General features: G+C 37.8%; 2 protein-coding genes across 2 annotated transcripts in view; one reads left to right on the top strand and one right to left on the bottom strand.

The window, feature by feature from the left end:
• Window positions 1–14,451, bottom strand: part of cenpp (centromere protein P) — a 109,456-nt gene that overhangs the window by 76,018 nt on the left and 18,987 nt on the right. The window lies entirely within an intron of this gene.
• Window positions 8,708–12,579, top strand: ogna (osteoglycin, paralog a). Its single transcript, XM_061874779.1, has 6 exons — window positions 8,708–8,974; window positions 10,031–10,094; window positions 10,472–10,636; window positions 11,080–11,282; window positions 11,506–11,598; window positions 11,750–12,579. Exons 1-6 carry the CDS (start codon window positions 8,816–8,818, stop codon window positions 11,918–11,920), a joined length of 855 nt encoding a protein of 284 aa, XP_061730763.1. The 5' UTR covers window positions 8,708–8,815; the 3' UTR covers window positions 11,921–12,579.

Genomic DNA, 14,451 nt, shown 5'->3' with positions numbered 1-14,451 from the left:
CGAGTTCCTCTGCAAAATAGTATTAAAAATATGAGCATGAACGCTAGCTATGTTTTCTGTGTTTGGGACAGTACTCCGTTGTTGCTCTGTCCTAAGTTTGGGTCTACCTTACCTTGCCTCCACATCTTGACCGTGATACTTTCCTGACCATAAAATATTTGGTAGAAATTAATTATGATCTCCTAAGCAACTAAACACTTTTCCAAAGCTCTTTTCCAAATGCTATCTACAGGCTTCAGGGGATTAGAGAAAAAAAATCCAGTACATTTTGAGAAATGTAAGTTCATTTAATTGTCATCAATTCAAACCCCAGAAGCAACTTAAATTAACCAATCAGTGTATTCCAGTGAAAGCTGGTAGAAAAGCCCCGATGAAATTGTTGAGGATTTTTGGTGGCAAGTGCTGATAGTATACCTCAAGCCAAGGTAAGAACTTCCAGATGACAACCATGAAATGTTTTTTTTACAACACAAAGTCAGCGGCTACACACAGGGAGCAGACCCTGAGATGTCCACAACAAGACATGAACCAAAGATCTTGTTTAATTGACAACAGCTGACTTCAATAGTTTTTGATGCAGTCTGAAAAAGACACACAGTAGAAACGTAGACTATACTTAAAATACTTAAACCTCAAGGCTTACAGGTTTCCTGCTGGCCTCAAAGGGTAACAAGGGAAGCTTGAGGGACCAAAACATTTTACTGGATCCATGAAAGCATTTTTTATTTCATACTTGTTAATTACCACTAAAGACGCAATTGAACAAATTAAATATTCAAAATCCCTGAAATGTAAATAAAATAAGCAACGGATCACTGTATTGGAAGTAATTGTCTAGCATCTCACTTTCCGGCCTGACATTAAATTGTGCACCTACACTTTTATTAGTTCCTCGGAAGCTTTATGTGCAACAACAGAGCTGAATCGCTCTCTTCCTGCACATCTGCTGTGGATTTAGCTATGACAGCAGAAACCGTGCTGCAGACGTTTTCAGCAGCAAATCTACAGTAACCTTCAATACTTGATCATAGTGACATGATTCCCAATAGGCAGGAAAATTAAAAAAGAAACTTGTCGTTGCAATGAAATACATCCTCAATCCTCAGGTATTATGCCAGCAGGACAATAAAACCCTGTGCATTCTCTTTGCAAACACCTTGCTTTTAAATTATATTATGTCCTTTAGAAAAATTGCTTTTGTTTTTATGCACTCCATACAACAGAGTAAGTTCAGTGCAAATATTTATAATAAACTATCAATTCTATACTTTATCAAATTGTCTCGGATGGAGGTTGAGGGGATGCAAGTAATGGTAATGGGCAACATTTTCACCACTTTATACACTAAAATGTGTCAAAGATCTACTCCAGCAAAGTGTTGCTTTCCTTGAGGTGGATGCAGATGTTTAGCTTTAGCTTTCCACTGAAATCTTTAGGGAATAAATTCCAAGATGGAATGCGACAATTTCAGCGGACTCTAAACATAAGGAAAATCAATCACAATGTATACAAGCAGACGAAAGGCTTACTGGGATTTGGTTCCAAAATATTACATTTACCATAATACGGACATTGATTTACTCAGTCAACAGGCAGCTAAACGTTACCAATGAGGCAATCATGATTTGTTTCAATATTATTTCATAAAAAATATGGATGGCTTATAAATCCAGTTCAAGATTCCGCCTGATAGCTCAGTTCTATTTTCAGCAGAATGTTAACTTTACAGGTACAAAGCCCCTTTATTGAAGGTAGCCTGGGAACTGTCCAGGATGGCCCCACCTCTCACTTTTTGGCAGCTGGGATAGGCTCCAGCTTCCTGCAACACTACAAAGGATGATTCGAAATAGATGGAGGGTTTACTTCAAAAATGTATCCACAATTGCATCATACGGTTTGTATGAGTATTCCTCTTTGACTTGAAGGTGGGGAAGGTGGAATTTATGGAGAATCGGAAAATGAAGTCATAAAAATACAACCCTATAACACCTAATACATGTGAATGACTGACACGTTACTTTCTTTTTCTACGAACAATATGGTCTTCCAACATTAAAACCGCCTAAAACGTTTCAACAGAAGATTAATACTTGACAGTTGTGTTCTTATACAAAAAAAACCTATTTTGCGTCCTCCGTGTTACTCAAAATAATAGCATGTGACTAATGTATCAAACCAGACGTTGCCGACAACATTTGACAAGTGTTTCACATCATGCCCTGAGGTCTTAATAGTAAAAGCTTATTACATAACAAGTCTCTGAGCAAACATAAAACTGTCAGTCGGTAGTCGCTGAGAGTTGGCAGGTGGCTCAGTGGCTCAGCGCTCTGTGGAGGGTTAATACATCATGGCAGTCATCAGACAGACCCAGGCTGCGCGATGCCAGGCCAGCTGGTCTGCCGTGTCGAAAGCTCAGATGCGGTCACATTGAGTTGGGATATGGAAAGATTTCACGGACAAACGTTTATGGTCTAGGCTGGATTCAATATGCCATAACATACTGTAGCACCCGCCTACACCTGCCACTCGAAAGACCAAATCACCGTTACTTTGTACTAATAATTTTTACCCTGGTGATTACTTACTACAAAGTGACAGGCTTTGAGCTGAAAAACATGTCTGCTACGGTTTATGTAATCCATAAAACAGTATTGAAATAAGGGCTACAGCAATTGAATATTTTAGTACTGAAATAGTCTACTGAAAATTCCTACGATATATCGATTAATTAGAGTAATAGGATGAAACACATTTTTGCTTGGCTAAAGAGCAAAACAAGACAAAACAAAACATTCCACTTAATAATCAATGACTAATTGGTTACATTTTAAAACTACTAAAACTAAATTACAGTATATTTATGACTGTATATTTATGAAACCCTAAACTAGAATATTTTAGAGTTTAGATATTTTGTAGTTTTTAAACTAAAATGAAAACAACTATACTGCAGACACTAGGGTTAGTAGAAATAACCAGCGACTGATTGGTGACCTAAAATGTTTTTATTCTCCATCTCTTTAATTACAGCGATGTTGTGACATCATTGTATCATTTGTAATGAAATCATAAAAATTATTAAAACATTTTATGAATATATTTTAAGACACATGCTTTTATTACCTAATAGTATCAACATGTTGACGTTTTCCTCATTACATCAGGCCTTTTATAATCTATTTTCAATTCCATTTGTTGCTTTTTTCATCAATTTCATTTTGATAATGTGCCGTGGGTTATTAAAAAAAGAGCCACGTCCCACAAATGACCCATGGGCCACACTTTGAACACTACTGGTTAATGTACTTCACCAAGAGGGCTAAGTGTTATCAAACAACATAAGAGTGTATGCAAGCTTTTTCTAAGCAAGGTTTTACGCTTTTGCAACTTTTGTGCACGCCATGCTTGGTTAAGGTAATGCAAACTTCCTGGGCTTGTAGAGGCGGATCTCCGCACGAGAAAATACTCTGTCTTTTATGACCACTTGAATTTAGATACCTTATAAACGGACGATGCAAGACACATTGCCTTCTTTCTTCTACCTTCTGGCTCTTGGTAAATAGCCAGAGTCACTAAATTGGAAGGACAGATCTCTTCTGCTACGTCTCTGGCAAAGCAGATTTGTATGAGACGTGTTGCAAAAGAGTAGTTACGATGCATACCGCCTAGGTTTATCGATAAATCGATACACTCGATATACCGCGGGTTTGTCTCTGTGCAATACAGAAAATGACTATAACGTGATATTCGAGTATATGTTCTCACACAGTTGTTTTTAGCTGCGGGCATTACACTACAGGCTCTTCCCACTCTTCCTTGTCTCTCCTTCTCACAGAGACATAAACAAGTGCACCTTCTTACATACGTCACGTGTGGAACGTCACACGCCCTCCCCGACCAGAGAGGCAGCTACATCGGTAACATTAGCTGCGATGCTAACGGTGCGTTGCGAGTGGTAATACGAGAGAGAGAAGGTGCGAATCTGGTAACAAATGGAGGAATAATTAATTCCCAAGAAAAACATCGTTTGGCGGTGGTTTGGTTTCAAGCGGGTATATGTTGAACAATTATGAGGCAAAAGCGTTTCTACAAAAAGTAGCAGCACTGCTAATGTGTAACATCATTTGAAAAGTCACCCGCTAGAGAATGAAGGGTGCTTGAAACTCTGCATATCAACATCTCCATTCGGTGCCACACCCACAAAATACAGAAGCAACAATTTCCAGACCTACACCGTATGAAAAAAAAATTAACTACAGAAAGAGACCTACCACATAACGAAGGACATACACGCTTTGATTTCTTATTACGCAGCTCATTTTTATTTGACAGTTTTTGAAATATCTTGTGTGACATCATGCACAAAAGTGCACTTTATTTGTTTTTAACTATTGTAGTGGCGTTCTGTACAAAAAGTGCACTTTAATTTAGTGTTGTTTTGATATTTCATCTTAGTGACATCATGCACAAAGGTGCACTAATAGCTTGTTTTAAAATGTCTCTGACAATCTTGCGCTTTCTGTTTTGGAAATGACATGAATGTTTGTGCCACTGCTTAATAACTGTTTAATAAATACACTTTTGGTAAATTGACTTAGTTATGAATTCCCTCTCTGCATGAAAGTTTAAATTGAGCATATATTAATGCAGTATGAACAAGAATGTTTTAATGTAGACACATAGAATCATCATACTGCTGTGATTATATGTATCAAGTGTTCATTCAAGGCTAAGGCAAAATATCGCGATATATATCGTGTATCGTGACATGGCCCAAAAATATTGAAATATTAATAAAAGGTCATATCGCCCAGCCCTAATACCGCCACACTTTTATTATAATTTGTTTATGAGCAAAGCCAAACTGGAAGTAGCAAATACTCATTTGTGGCGGGGAAACTTATTTTTGTTTATGAATGCCTGCCTCAAATACAGGTGAAACTAAAAAACAAATCAATAATGTGCAAATGTTTGTTTATTTCAGCAATTAGATGTACAAGGTGATACTATTACATGACTTAGGCTCATAAAATGCTACTCAAGACATTTTAAGCCTTCTTTTGACATAATTTCGATGATTACGGCTTACTTACTTTGGGGGTTTACAAAAACTGTAAGCCATGATCATGAAAATTATAACAAATAAAGGGCTTGACATATCTCACTTTGCAAGTAATCAGTTTATAGCACATATTAGCTTTACTTTCTGAAGTTGAATTGCTGACATCAATTGATTTTTACTAGGGCTGGGCAAATTAATGCGTTAATTACGAGTTAACTCATCAATCTATTAACGCCGACAATTATTTTATCGCACATTTGCGTATGTTATTTACATACTTTTATTTTGTTAACGCCTTTTCTTAACAAAATGGCGTCGCCCGGATAAGCTACGGCTTCGAGGGGCTCTTGGTAAAGATGGAACATTTGGCAAAAATACCGGACAATTCTGCAAATTTCATGGCTGGCTTACAGCGTGGTCACTCCGGGATCACTTACGACCGCCAGACAATTCTGAATGTGGATAGATCGGGCCGTTTTGGACTGAATGAGGCGTGCTTGCTAGACCGGCTAGCTAGCATGGGAATACTTTGCCGGCTACATCCAGCGGCCTGTGAAGCAGCGGAGTATTTGTGTTGTCTGTCTATTTATGAATAATGCAGACAAGGAGTGTTGGCTGAGTTCTTAACATTTGCTTTCAGAGCGTGCATATCACAACATACAAGATGCTGTCATGGCGACACAACCTATACCGGGCTACCGCGCATGCTCGTCACTCCTGTTGCATGCTGGGTAGGGTAGTTCTTTTCCCCCTGGCTCATAACATCACAATATAGTACCATGTATATGATGCGTTCAGTTTATCAAAGCACCAAGCAAACAATCGGAAAATTCCCATCATATCAATTCCTAGATATGGTCATAATTATTCTAAGTGCACTACGCAGAATAAACACAACATTATTAATATTGCTACTACGGATAATTTGATCAAAAATTCCCTAAAACAGCCCACTACCTATAATATAGGTTTTTTAAACATAAGATCCCTGATAAAAAAAATGTTTCTGCTGTTACCTCAGAAATTGCATGTTCGGATGTTATGATTGTGGCTCAGAGATTTGTATGTAGATTATATTTATTTTCCATAACAAACAGGATAACTTAAATACCCTGGCAGTGGCAATAAGCTTAAATGTTTGTATTTTTACATTGTTGGAGTTGATTTTCATAAAATATGCTATTTAACTGCTACTGTTTAACAAGGACTGATTTAAATTGTGTTTGCACAACAAATGTTTTGGCGCTTTTGTTCATGTGGGAAAATATTCCAATAAAGGTGCACTACACACTACTTTTGAATTCATTATTGGGCTTTGCGTATACAATGCAGTTAATCGCGATTAATTGGACATATAGTGCGATTAACTTTGATTAAAAATTTTAATCGTTGCCCAGCCCTAATTTTTACACAATATTCTAATTTCTTAATTTTCAACTGTATATGAATATATAGAAAACACTCGATCCGCTTCCTCCTTCCTTTGCATTGGTGACGTACGCGTGTCGGACCACATTAAAAGTCATCAAGTGTTTAGATTTACCGTTAAGTAAATGAAGAGAAAATTGCTTGATCACTTTTTTGTGTTCGTGTTACCATTTAGCCCTAATTGAAATAAATGTATTTGCATGTAAAACTGATCAATGTCTATACAACTTCAAAAGTAGCAATTATATATAATTTATATTTTTTTTCCTTGTTTTTTTTAAGCAAAATCTTTTATAAGACTAATCTCAAGTGTAATGGAACTTCTACTAAAAATTCTGAGGTTGTTAAGTTCCAAATTCAAGCCAAATTTTAGTAAATCAATGCCACAAGACTGTTTTTGTATTTATTTCAACCACAGACCCAAGAGGAAAAGTGTGATGATGACCATAGGACTGTTAAGTCACCAAAGCCGTGTGCGCATCTCCTTCCTGGTAAATAAAAAACAGATTGTAGACTGGAAAATGAATAGTGATTGGTCTTTATGTGAAGAGACTTTTGTGTGTGGCTTCATGGTTCTCTGACAACCCACCATTTAGTACATAAAATGTGTGACAGTAAAAGATACTGTAAATGCTAGACCGCTTCCTAAAGTCATAAAAGTTAAAAGGTGTTCATTACAGCTAACACACCTGTAACCCTTGAGGCTCGTGTTCCTAGGATGTTTATATCACAACCGCCGTTTCTTTCTCCTCTTGAGCACTGGCAAGGTCACATGCTTTTTATTTAAATATTTCGCTGTTTAACTCATCTCTGCTTCTTCACATAGAAAAAGCGGCGTCTCCCCCGCCCCACTGCAACTTGTCAAGCAACGACAACAAAAAGAAGCGCTCCGGGGAACCCCGACATGTCTCTGCTTTGACGAAGTCTGAAGACAGTCCAAAAGTAACCACAAGTCAACAGCTGTTAAATACACTGAGTGGACAGGGTCTCATCACTGGAATTTTCTTGTGCGGCCATTGGAAAGTTTTCCCATAGTTTTTGCCAGATTCTGTAATAAGGTTTTTGTTTAACTTCTGACATAATGTAAATAATATGGGCTGGCACACACCTTAAACGACACATATTGAAAAGCATCTCTTGTCAGGTTAGAGCCATAAACTGTACCAACTTTACTAAAAACATACATATCAGAGAGACAGTTGTCTTTGTAGTTTAAGATAGACCCTTTTGAAACTGTTCGAACATAAGTTGTATCATGAATACATTGATGGCCTGTGACTATGTATGAACAAATTATCCTCCTATACCTCTTGTACTAGGATGGTCTGTATGAGGGTATACCTTACAATTATGATGGTACCAAGACTGGGTATGGATCAGAAGCTATTATTAAAATAATGTACTAGAACTATGACTTTCAGCTTCCTGTGTTTTTTAATGTTTCTGTTCCATATGTTTATTTTACCGTATTTTCCGGAGTATAAGTCGCTCCGGAGTATAAGTCGCACACGCCGAAAATGCATAATAAAGAAGGAAAAAAAACATATATAAGTCGCACTGGTGTATAAGTCGCATTTTTGGGGGAAATGTATTCGATAAAACCCAACACCAAGAATAGACATCCATCCATCCATTTTCTACCACTTATTCCCTTTTGGGGTCGCGGGGGGCGCTTAGCTCAGCTACAATCGGGCGGAAGGCGCATACCCCCTGGACAAGTCGCCACCTCATCGCAGGGCCAACACAGATAAACAGACAATTTGAGGGGCAATTTAAAATAAATAAAGAATAGTGAACAACAGGCTGAATAAGTGTAGGTTATATGAGACATAAATAACCAACTGAGAAGGTGCCTGGTATGTTAACGTAACATATTATGGTAAGAGTCATTCAAATAACTATAACATAAAGAACATGCTATACATTTGCCAAACAATCTATCACTCCTAATTGCTAAATCCCATGAAATCTTACGTGAATGAGCTAAATAATATTATTTGATATTTTACGGTAATGTGTTAATAATTTCACACATAAGTAGTTCCTGAGTATAAGTCGCACCCCCAGCCAAACTATGGAAAAAGCTGCGACTTATAGTCGGAAAAATACGGTACTTTCTCACAACAGTGAGATGATACATGGTCAGGAAGGGGTTAAGCACTCAGCTCTACAAACTCTGCTTCAGATTGCTGGAAGCACATGGTTCAGCCTTTAAATACCGTCATTTGACACATCCCGACAGGGGCTTGCAGCAGAGCACATCTGCTGACTCAAACTCAAACGTATAGCAAGCTCTGGTGTCACTGACACTTTGCTTGGGGCAGCATGAAGGCACTTATACTAATGTGTATGCTGGTGCAGCCGTGGCTGGGAACGGGTTCAGCCAGGAACTCTGATTACAACTCACAGCTGATAGCAGGACCATCACCTGGAAGGGACCTCAGCAGGTTCTTCAGCAACTATTGGAAAGCCACGCGGGCAAGGGTAAGAACTTGTTTTATATACAACATCCTTATATATGCTGGTATAACCAAGTCTCAAAAACTAGATATTAAAGTCAAGCCAATATCTTCCCCACTTGATAATGACAAAATCTCTTTGCACTTCCTCTTACGCACACACCCCTCTTATGGCAAACATTTCCTTACTCAACACAAGAAAGACTTTAACAGATACCCTAACAACCCAAATATCCTGTTTCAGAAACACCTGAGACAACCAAAATCAAAAAAAATTTGTCAGCAGCAAAATGCATGCAGTGTGTGAAAAAAATCAATCTATTTCAATCCAGTTTTAATTAGTAGGATGTTTTGGGAACAGTTGTTAAATGTCAGAAACAGTCACAACTTGGACTTAAAAGAAAGATAAAAATAACACTGTAAAAAGATCAAGAAAGGATTAAAAAATAACATTTAAAAAAATACAATTAAATGAATAACAAAGTGATAGAATATAATTAAAAAACAATAGAAGGTGTAGAATAGGACAAATAAGGGGGTTCACATAGTTACAAGTAGGTAAAGGAACATACAAATAGACAAACAAGAATACAAAATAAACACAATGTAGATTGAATGTTATTTAACAGTCATTCGATTTGGCTGTGGTCACTATACTGACAGAAATATTTCAGGTGTACAGCCATGATGATAGAAAATACCAGGGCAGGCCAATGGGTCCTTTCATGATGTATGAATCTATTGTGTTTTAAAGGTAACTAAATCGATGATTGCATTTAATAGGTAAAATGTTATTTGGTCATTACTTTGTACATAAATCAGTTTAAATTTTTGAATCATTTTAAAAACCAAACACCGTTTAGTTGGAAACTAATCATTGCAAGTGTAAGCGCTGAGTGTAAGTTGTTATCACTTCTATCAAAGGTCTAAATGTTTAAATTTCACAAGACAAGAATGCGTAAAAACAACGTATGAGTAACTGTCCAGAAACCCCAGTTATGGGTCGTAGATAAACCAAGTAACGTGTTTTATGGTAGAACTATCCCACATTTTGAATACATGGGTTTAATATGTTCTGCAGAGAGCACTGCCTCCAGCCGATGAACCAGATGATAGCCCAATCCCAGCAGCAGCAGATGAATCAGGTAGGATAAAGAACTGGCTGAAATAAATTGCAACTAAAGCTACAGCTGTGCACACCGGGTAGTTCTCGAAATAAGTTTGTTGTTTACGTTTGAACAAATGGAATATTACATTTTGATAGGAATTCCACTAATAATAATAATAACTGCAATGGGAAACAAAGCAGATGGTTATCCCACAAGGGAGAACAGGGTGAACCTGGATCTTTTGAACAGTATAATTTATAAAGTCTGCCAATATTTCGTTTGTAACTGTAGCCCTAAATGTGACAATATTCCTGTTTAATGATAGGCTGCTTGACCGTTCGAGGACCAACTTCCTCCACCCCGATGGCATTGCTGTTCTCCAAATTGACATGTGTGCTGCTGCTGTGTTCCAGACTTGCCAACTTGTCTGCTGTGCGTCTGCCTAACTGGCTCAGTGTACTGCGAGGAAGTCAGTCCTGACATGACCTCTGTTCCCACCCTTCCGAAGGAGACAGCCTACCTGTACGCCCGCTTCAACAAAATCCAAAAGATTAGGACCAAGGACTTTGCTGACATTGGTAAGGCTGAAAAATGTCTACACCAAAACACAAAGACACACGATGTCTGTTAACTATTGCCTCAGTAACACTGAATGTTGTGTTCTTTGTCTTTCTCTTAAGTTGTAAAATACATTTTGCTGATAAAATACAGGCATAAAGACATTGACAACAGTTAAAAATATAAGCAAAACTTAACTGTTATCGAGAGAACCACTATGCATTATATGCTTGTGGCTTACCATTCACGTCTACAGATCAGACTACATTTTCTAACCCTTGTCCCTTTCGAGACTCCGCCTTGTTAAAGTTTTACACACACGATAACAATACAATGCAATCAATCAGTCATTCTTTACCATAATAGAGAGGAAAAGTACTACATACAGTGTTGACTACAGTAAGGCAGGATGGTAACCGCAAGAGAAAATGAGTATGTTTGTTTTCTCCTTGTGGTTCTATAGTGACACTAAGGAGGATCGACCTGACGGGGAACCTGATTTCAGAGATTGAAGATGGAGCGTTCTCTAAACTAAGTTTATTGGAAGAACTGTCTCTAGCTGATAACAGGCTGGTTAAACTCCCGGCACTCCCTGCCAAACTGAAATCGTTCAACGCCAACAACAACCTGCTGAAAACCAAGGGTGTAAAAGCTACAGCTTTTAAGGTGCATATCATATCGTCACTCCTCAAATTTTGGGGGGAAGTTCCAGCAAAAGACAAAAGGATTATGATACAGCAAACCAGTGGAAAATATAAAATTGTTCCACTATAAACGTTTTGGTTTAAATCAATAATATATTGTGGGATTGTCCATAAAACATGGATTTGCTAGTAGTGCAGGTCTGTGTTGCAATTAGTATATATATATAATTTCTATTATCTGACAGAAACTGATCGGGCTGGTCAACTTGTACCTGGCTGACAATGAGATAGAAGCGGTTCCACAGATCCCAGAGAAGGTTCGGATCTTACATCTGCAGGTATATATACATACTTTTTTATTTTTTTTAATATTAGGAGTCAGAAATGACTGACCTTTCTGCTATTGATTATTATATATTTTTTTGTTTGTTTTTGTGGACAGTTTTTACTCACTTGATTTCATTCATGATATTGTGTCCCTCCCACTAGAACAACAACATCACAGATGTCAACGTAGACACCTTCTGTAGGTCCAACGACACCTACTACCTTCGACCTAGCCTCAGTGATGTCCGTCTGGATGGAAACCCAGTAATTCTCTCAAAGTACCCTGACACTTTCACCTGTATGCAGGTACTTCCTGTTGGACGGTACCGATGAAGAAGCAGCAACCATATTGTTATTACCTTATAGCTAATGAAAAAGACTTTTTTTCCACCTGACAGCTGCGGGAAACTAAAAAAATCTGGGTTTTGGGGAAATGGTCCTCAACATTACAAACAGCATGTGAAAGTGTCAGGTAAAATAAGATTAAAAAAGGTAGAATTGAGGGTGTTTCTTCTTCTCATAGGTAGTACCAACTCAATTGTAGGGATTTATTTATATGAGTGAAGAGGTAGTGAACAGTTTAATTGATTTACCACTGTTGAATAGCACTGCCGAATAGAAAACTACATTACAATCCACTGAATCACAATTGGTACCCTGTTCTTTATGTAAACATTTCTACAGCCCTGTGCATTGATTTGGCATTGTTTGAAGTAATTCCAGTTTTAGCTACTGTCAGTCTTTAATGTCAATATATTGTCATATCTCCATTTACAGCTTTAATTTATAAACACCACTTGAATTAAAGTAGCAAAGCATTTATCGATAGGAATGTAAAGATTACTCTATAATGTTATCATGTTTTGTATGCAACTTGTCCCGCAGTGATAAATTGATTACCAATGTGTATAGAATAGTGACTGTACAGTAATATGGCTATGTGTTAAGCATTTTTGTTTTATTGAATATTTTTAATAAAGTTAAACTTTTTATATATTTTCCTTTATTTGTGCTCAAAGTCACTGTTATTGTTGGGGGTCATATGAATGGAGTCAGATCATTAAAATTCTTCTAATTTGCTAAAAAAGGAATAATATTGTACATACTGTATATCAGGGGTCAAGAACCTTTTTGGCTGAGAGAGCCATGAAAGCCAAATGTTTCCAAATGTATTTCCGTAAGAGCCATATAACATTTTTCAACACTGAATAAAACTAAATTTGTGCATTTTTAAGTATGACCAACATGTGTAGAGTATAATAAGTCTCTTATTCTTTTTAACAACATTGTTATTCTAAAAGTTAACCAATATATAAATACAATACTTCTTACAATTAATGCGACATCTTGAACAGGTGCGGGAAAAAAAGGATGGTTGGATTACAATGCATGAGAATGTTTTATAATTTGAACGTTAATTTTGAAACTGTGATTACCAGCGGAATTATTAATTACTTATCGTGTTAAGCAATGTCAGCTAAGATTTATCTGAGAGCCATATGCAGTCATCTGGCTCTAGACCCATAAGTTCCCTAACCCTGGTTTAAGCATTAGACACCTTTTTACCTGCACTCTGCCTCCCGCTGTTTACCACATCTACAAAGCAATTAGCTACCGACTGCCACCAACTGATATGGAAGAGTATTACACGGTTACTCGGCATAGCTCGGTTAGGAGAGTGGCCGTGCTAGCAACCTGAGGGTTCCAGGTTCGATTCCCGCTTCCGCCATTCTAGTCACTGCCGTTGTGTCCTTGGGCAAGACACTTTACACACCTGCCCCCAGTGCCACCCAAACTGGTTTAAATGTAACTTAGATATTGGGTGTCACTTTGTAAAGCGCTTTGAGTCACTAGAGAAAAGCGCTATATAAATATAATTATCTGAGAGCCATATGTAGTCCTCAGAAGAGCCACATCTGGCTCTAGAGCCATAGGTTCCCTACCCCTGCTGTATATCCTGGTATCTCATTTAGCAGCAGCTGTCAAGTCAAGTATTAGAAACCACACATTGAAGGACTGACACAAGACGACAATATCCGTACACGTTTTTAAGCTCTAAAAACACCCACAAATGAGAAATTCACACCAGTGCCTGGCCGCATGCTTGTAAATGTTTGTGGTTTGTAACTGCTAAGAGGCCAACCACCATTGCTGTGAAACTCTAGCTGGCTAAGTTGTGTGGTCCTCTTGCAACACAGAAGACTGATCCTTTGCCGCTATTGTAGTTGAAATGTTTCCTCACTTTTTTATGTGTGTGATTTAATGATGGAATCCCCAAGAGCGCACACGCACTCACACACACAAAACGCTTACCAGTTAGTGAGGCAGACGGTTAGGGCAAATGCTTGTTCATTTGTCCACCGACTGGGCAGAACTTTTCACTCTCAGTAATTATCTCTCCATATTAATCTCAGGATTACTTCTACAAACCGACTCATTTTGTATTTATTCATTTTTGCTGCTTTATCAGAGAAGACATGCGGATGATTACCGATCTGTTAAAGGGGAACTACACTTTTTTGGGGGGGGATTTTGCCTATCGTTTACAATTATTATTAGACACAAGACGAAGGATGTTTTTTTTTTATGCATCATAACTCGTAAATAAACGTACATAATATAACGTACAACGTAAGGTCCTCTATTGTGCCCATCAAGCCCTGCAAATAACCATCCGAAAAGCGCCAACAATACTCCATAGACATTTCGTGACATGAGTATTAACCAAGTAATCAGTGATATTTTTACTATAAGCGCTAAAGTAGACAAACTATTTATAGCGACGCCGTGATCACAGAGAGGTAACTCGCTCATGTGGTTATGTTGACATCCTCGGCTGGTGAGCTGCTTTCTCGTCTCGGAGC

The sequence above is a fragment of the Nerophis ophidion genome, linkage group LG02 (assembly GCF_033978795.1).
Source record: "Nerophis ophidion isolate RoL-2023_Sa linkage group LG02, RoL_Noph_v1.0, whole genome shotgun sequence".
Lineage (NCBI taxonomy): Eukaryota > Metazoa > Chordata > Actinopteri > Syngnathiformes > Syngnathidae > Nerophis > Nerophis ophidion.
Note: the sequence above shows the minus strand (reverse complement) of the source record. Positions and strands in the feature narration are given on the sequence as shown.

Excerpts from the sequence above, each read along its gene's own strand:
- ogna (XM_061874779.1), top strand. The coding sequence starts at position 8,816 with ATGAAGGCACTTATACTAATGTGTATGCTGGTGCAGCCGTGGCTGGGA. Across the intron at positions 10,095-10,471 it reads AGCAGCAGCAGATGAATCAG|ACTTGCCAACTTGTCTGCTG; the intron begins GTAGGATAAAGA and ends GCTGTGTTCCAG. Across the intron at positions 11,599-11,749 it reads TTCGGATCTTACATCTGCAG|AACAACAACATCACAGATGT; the intron begins GTATATATACAT and ends CCCTCCCACTAG.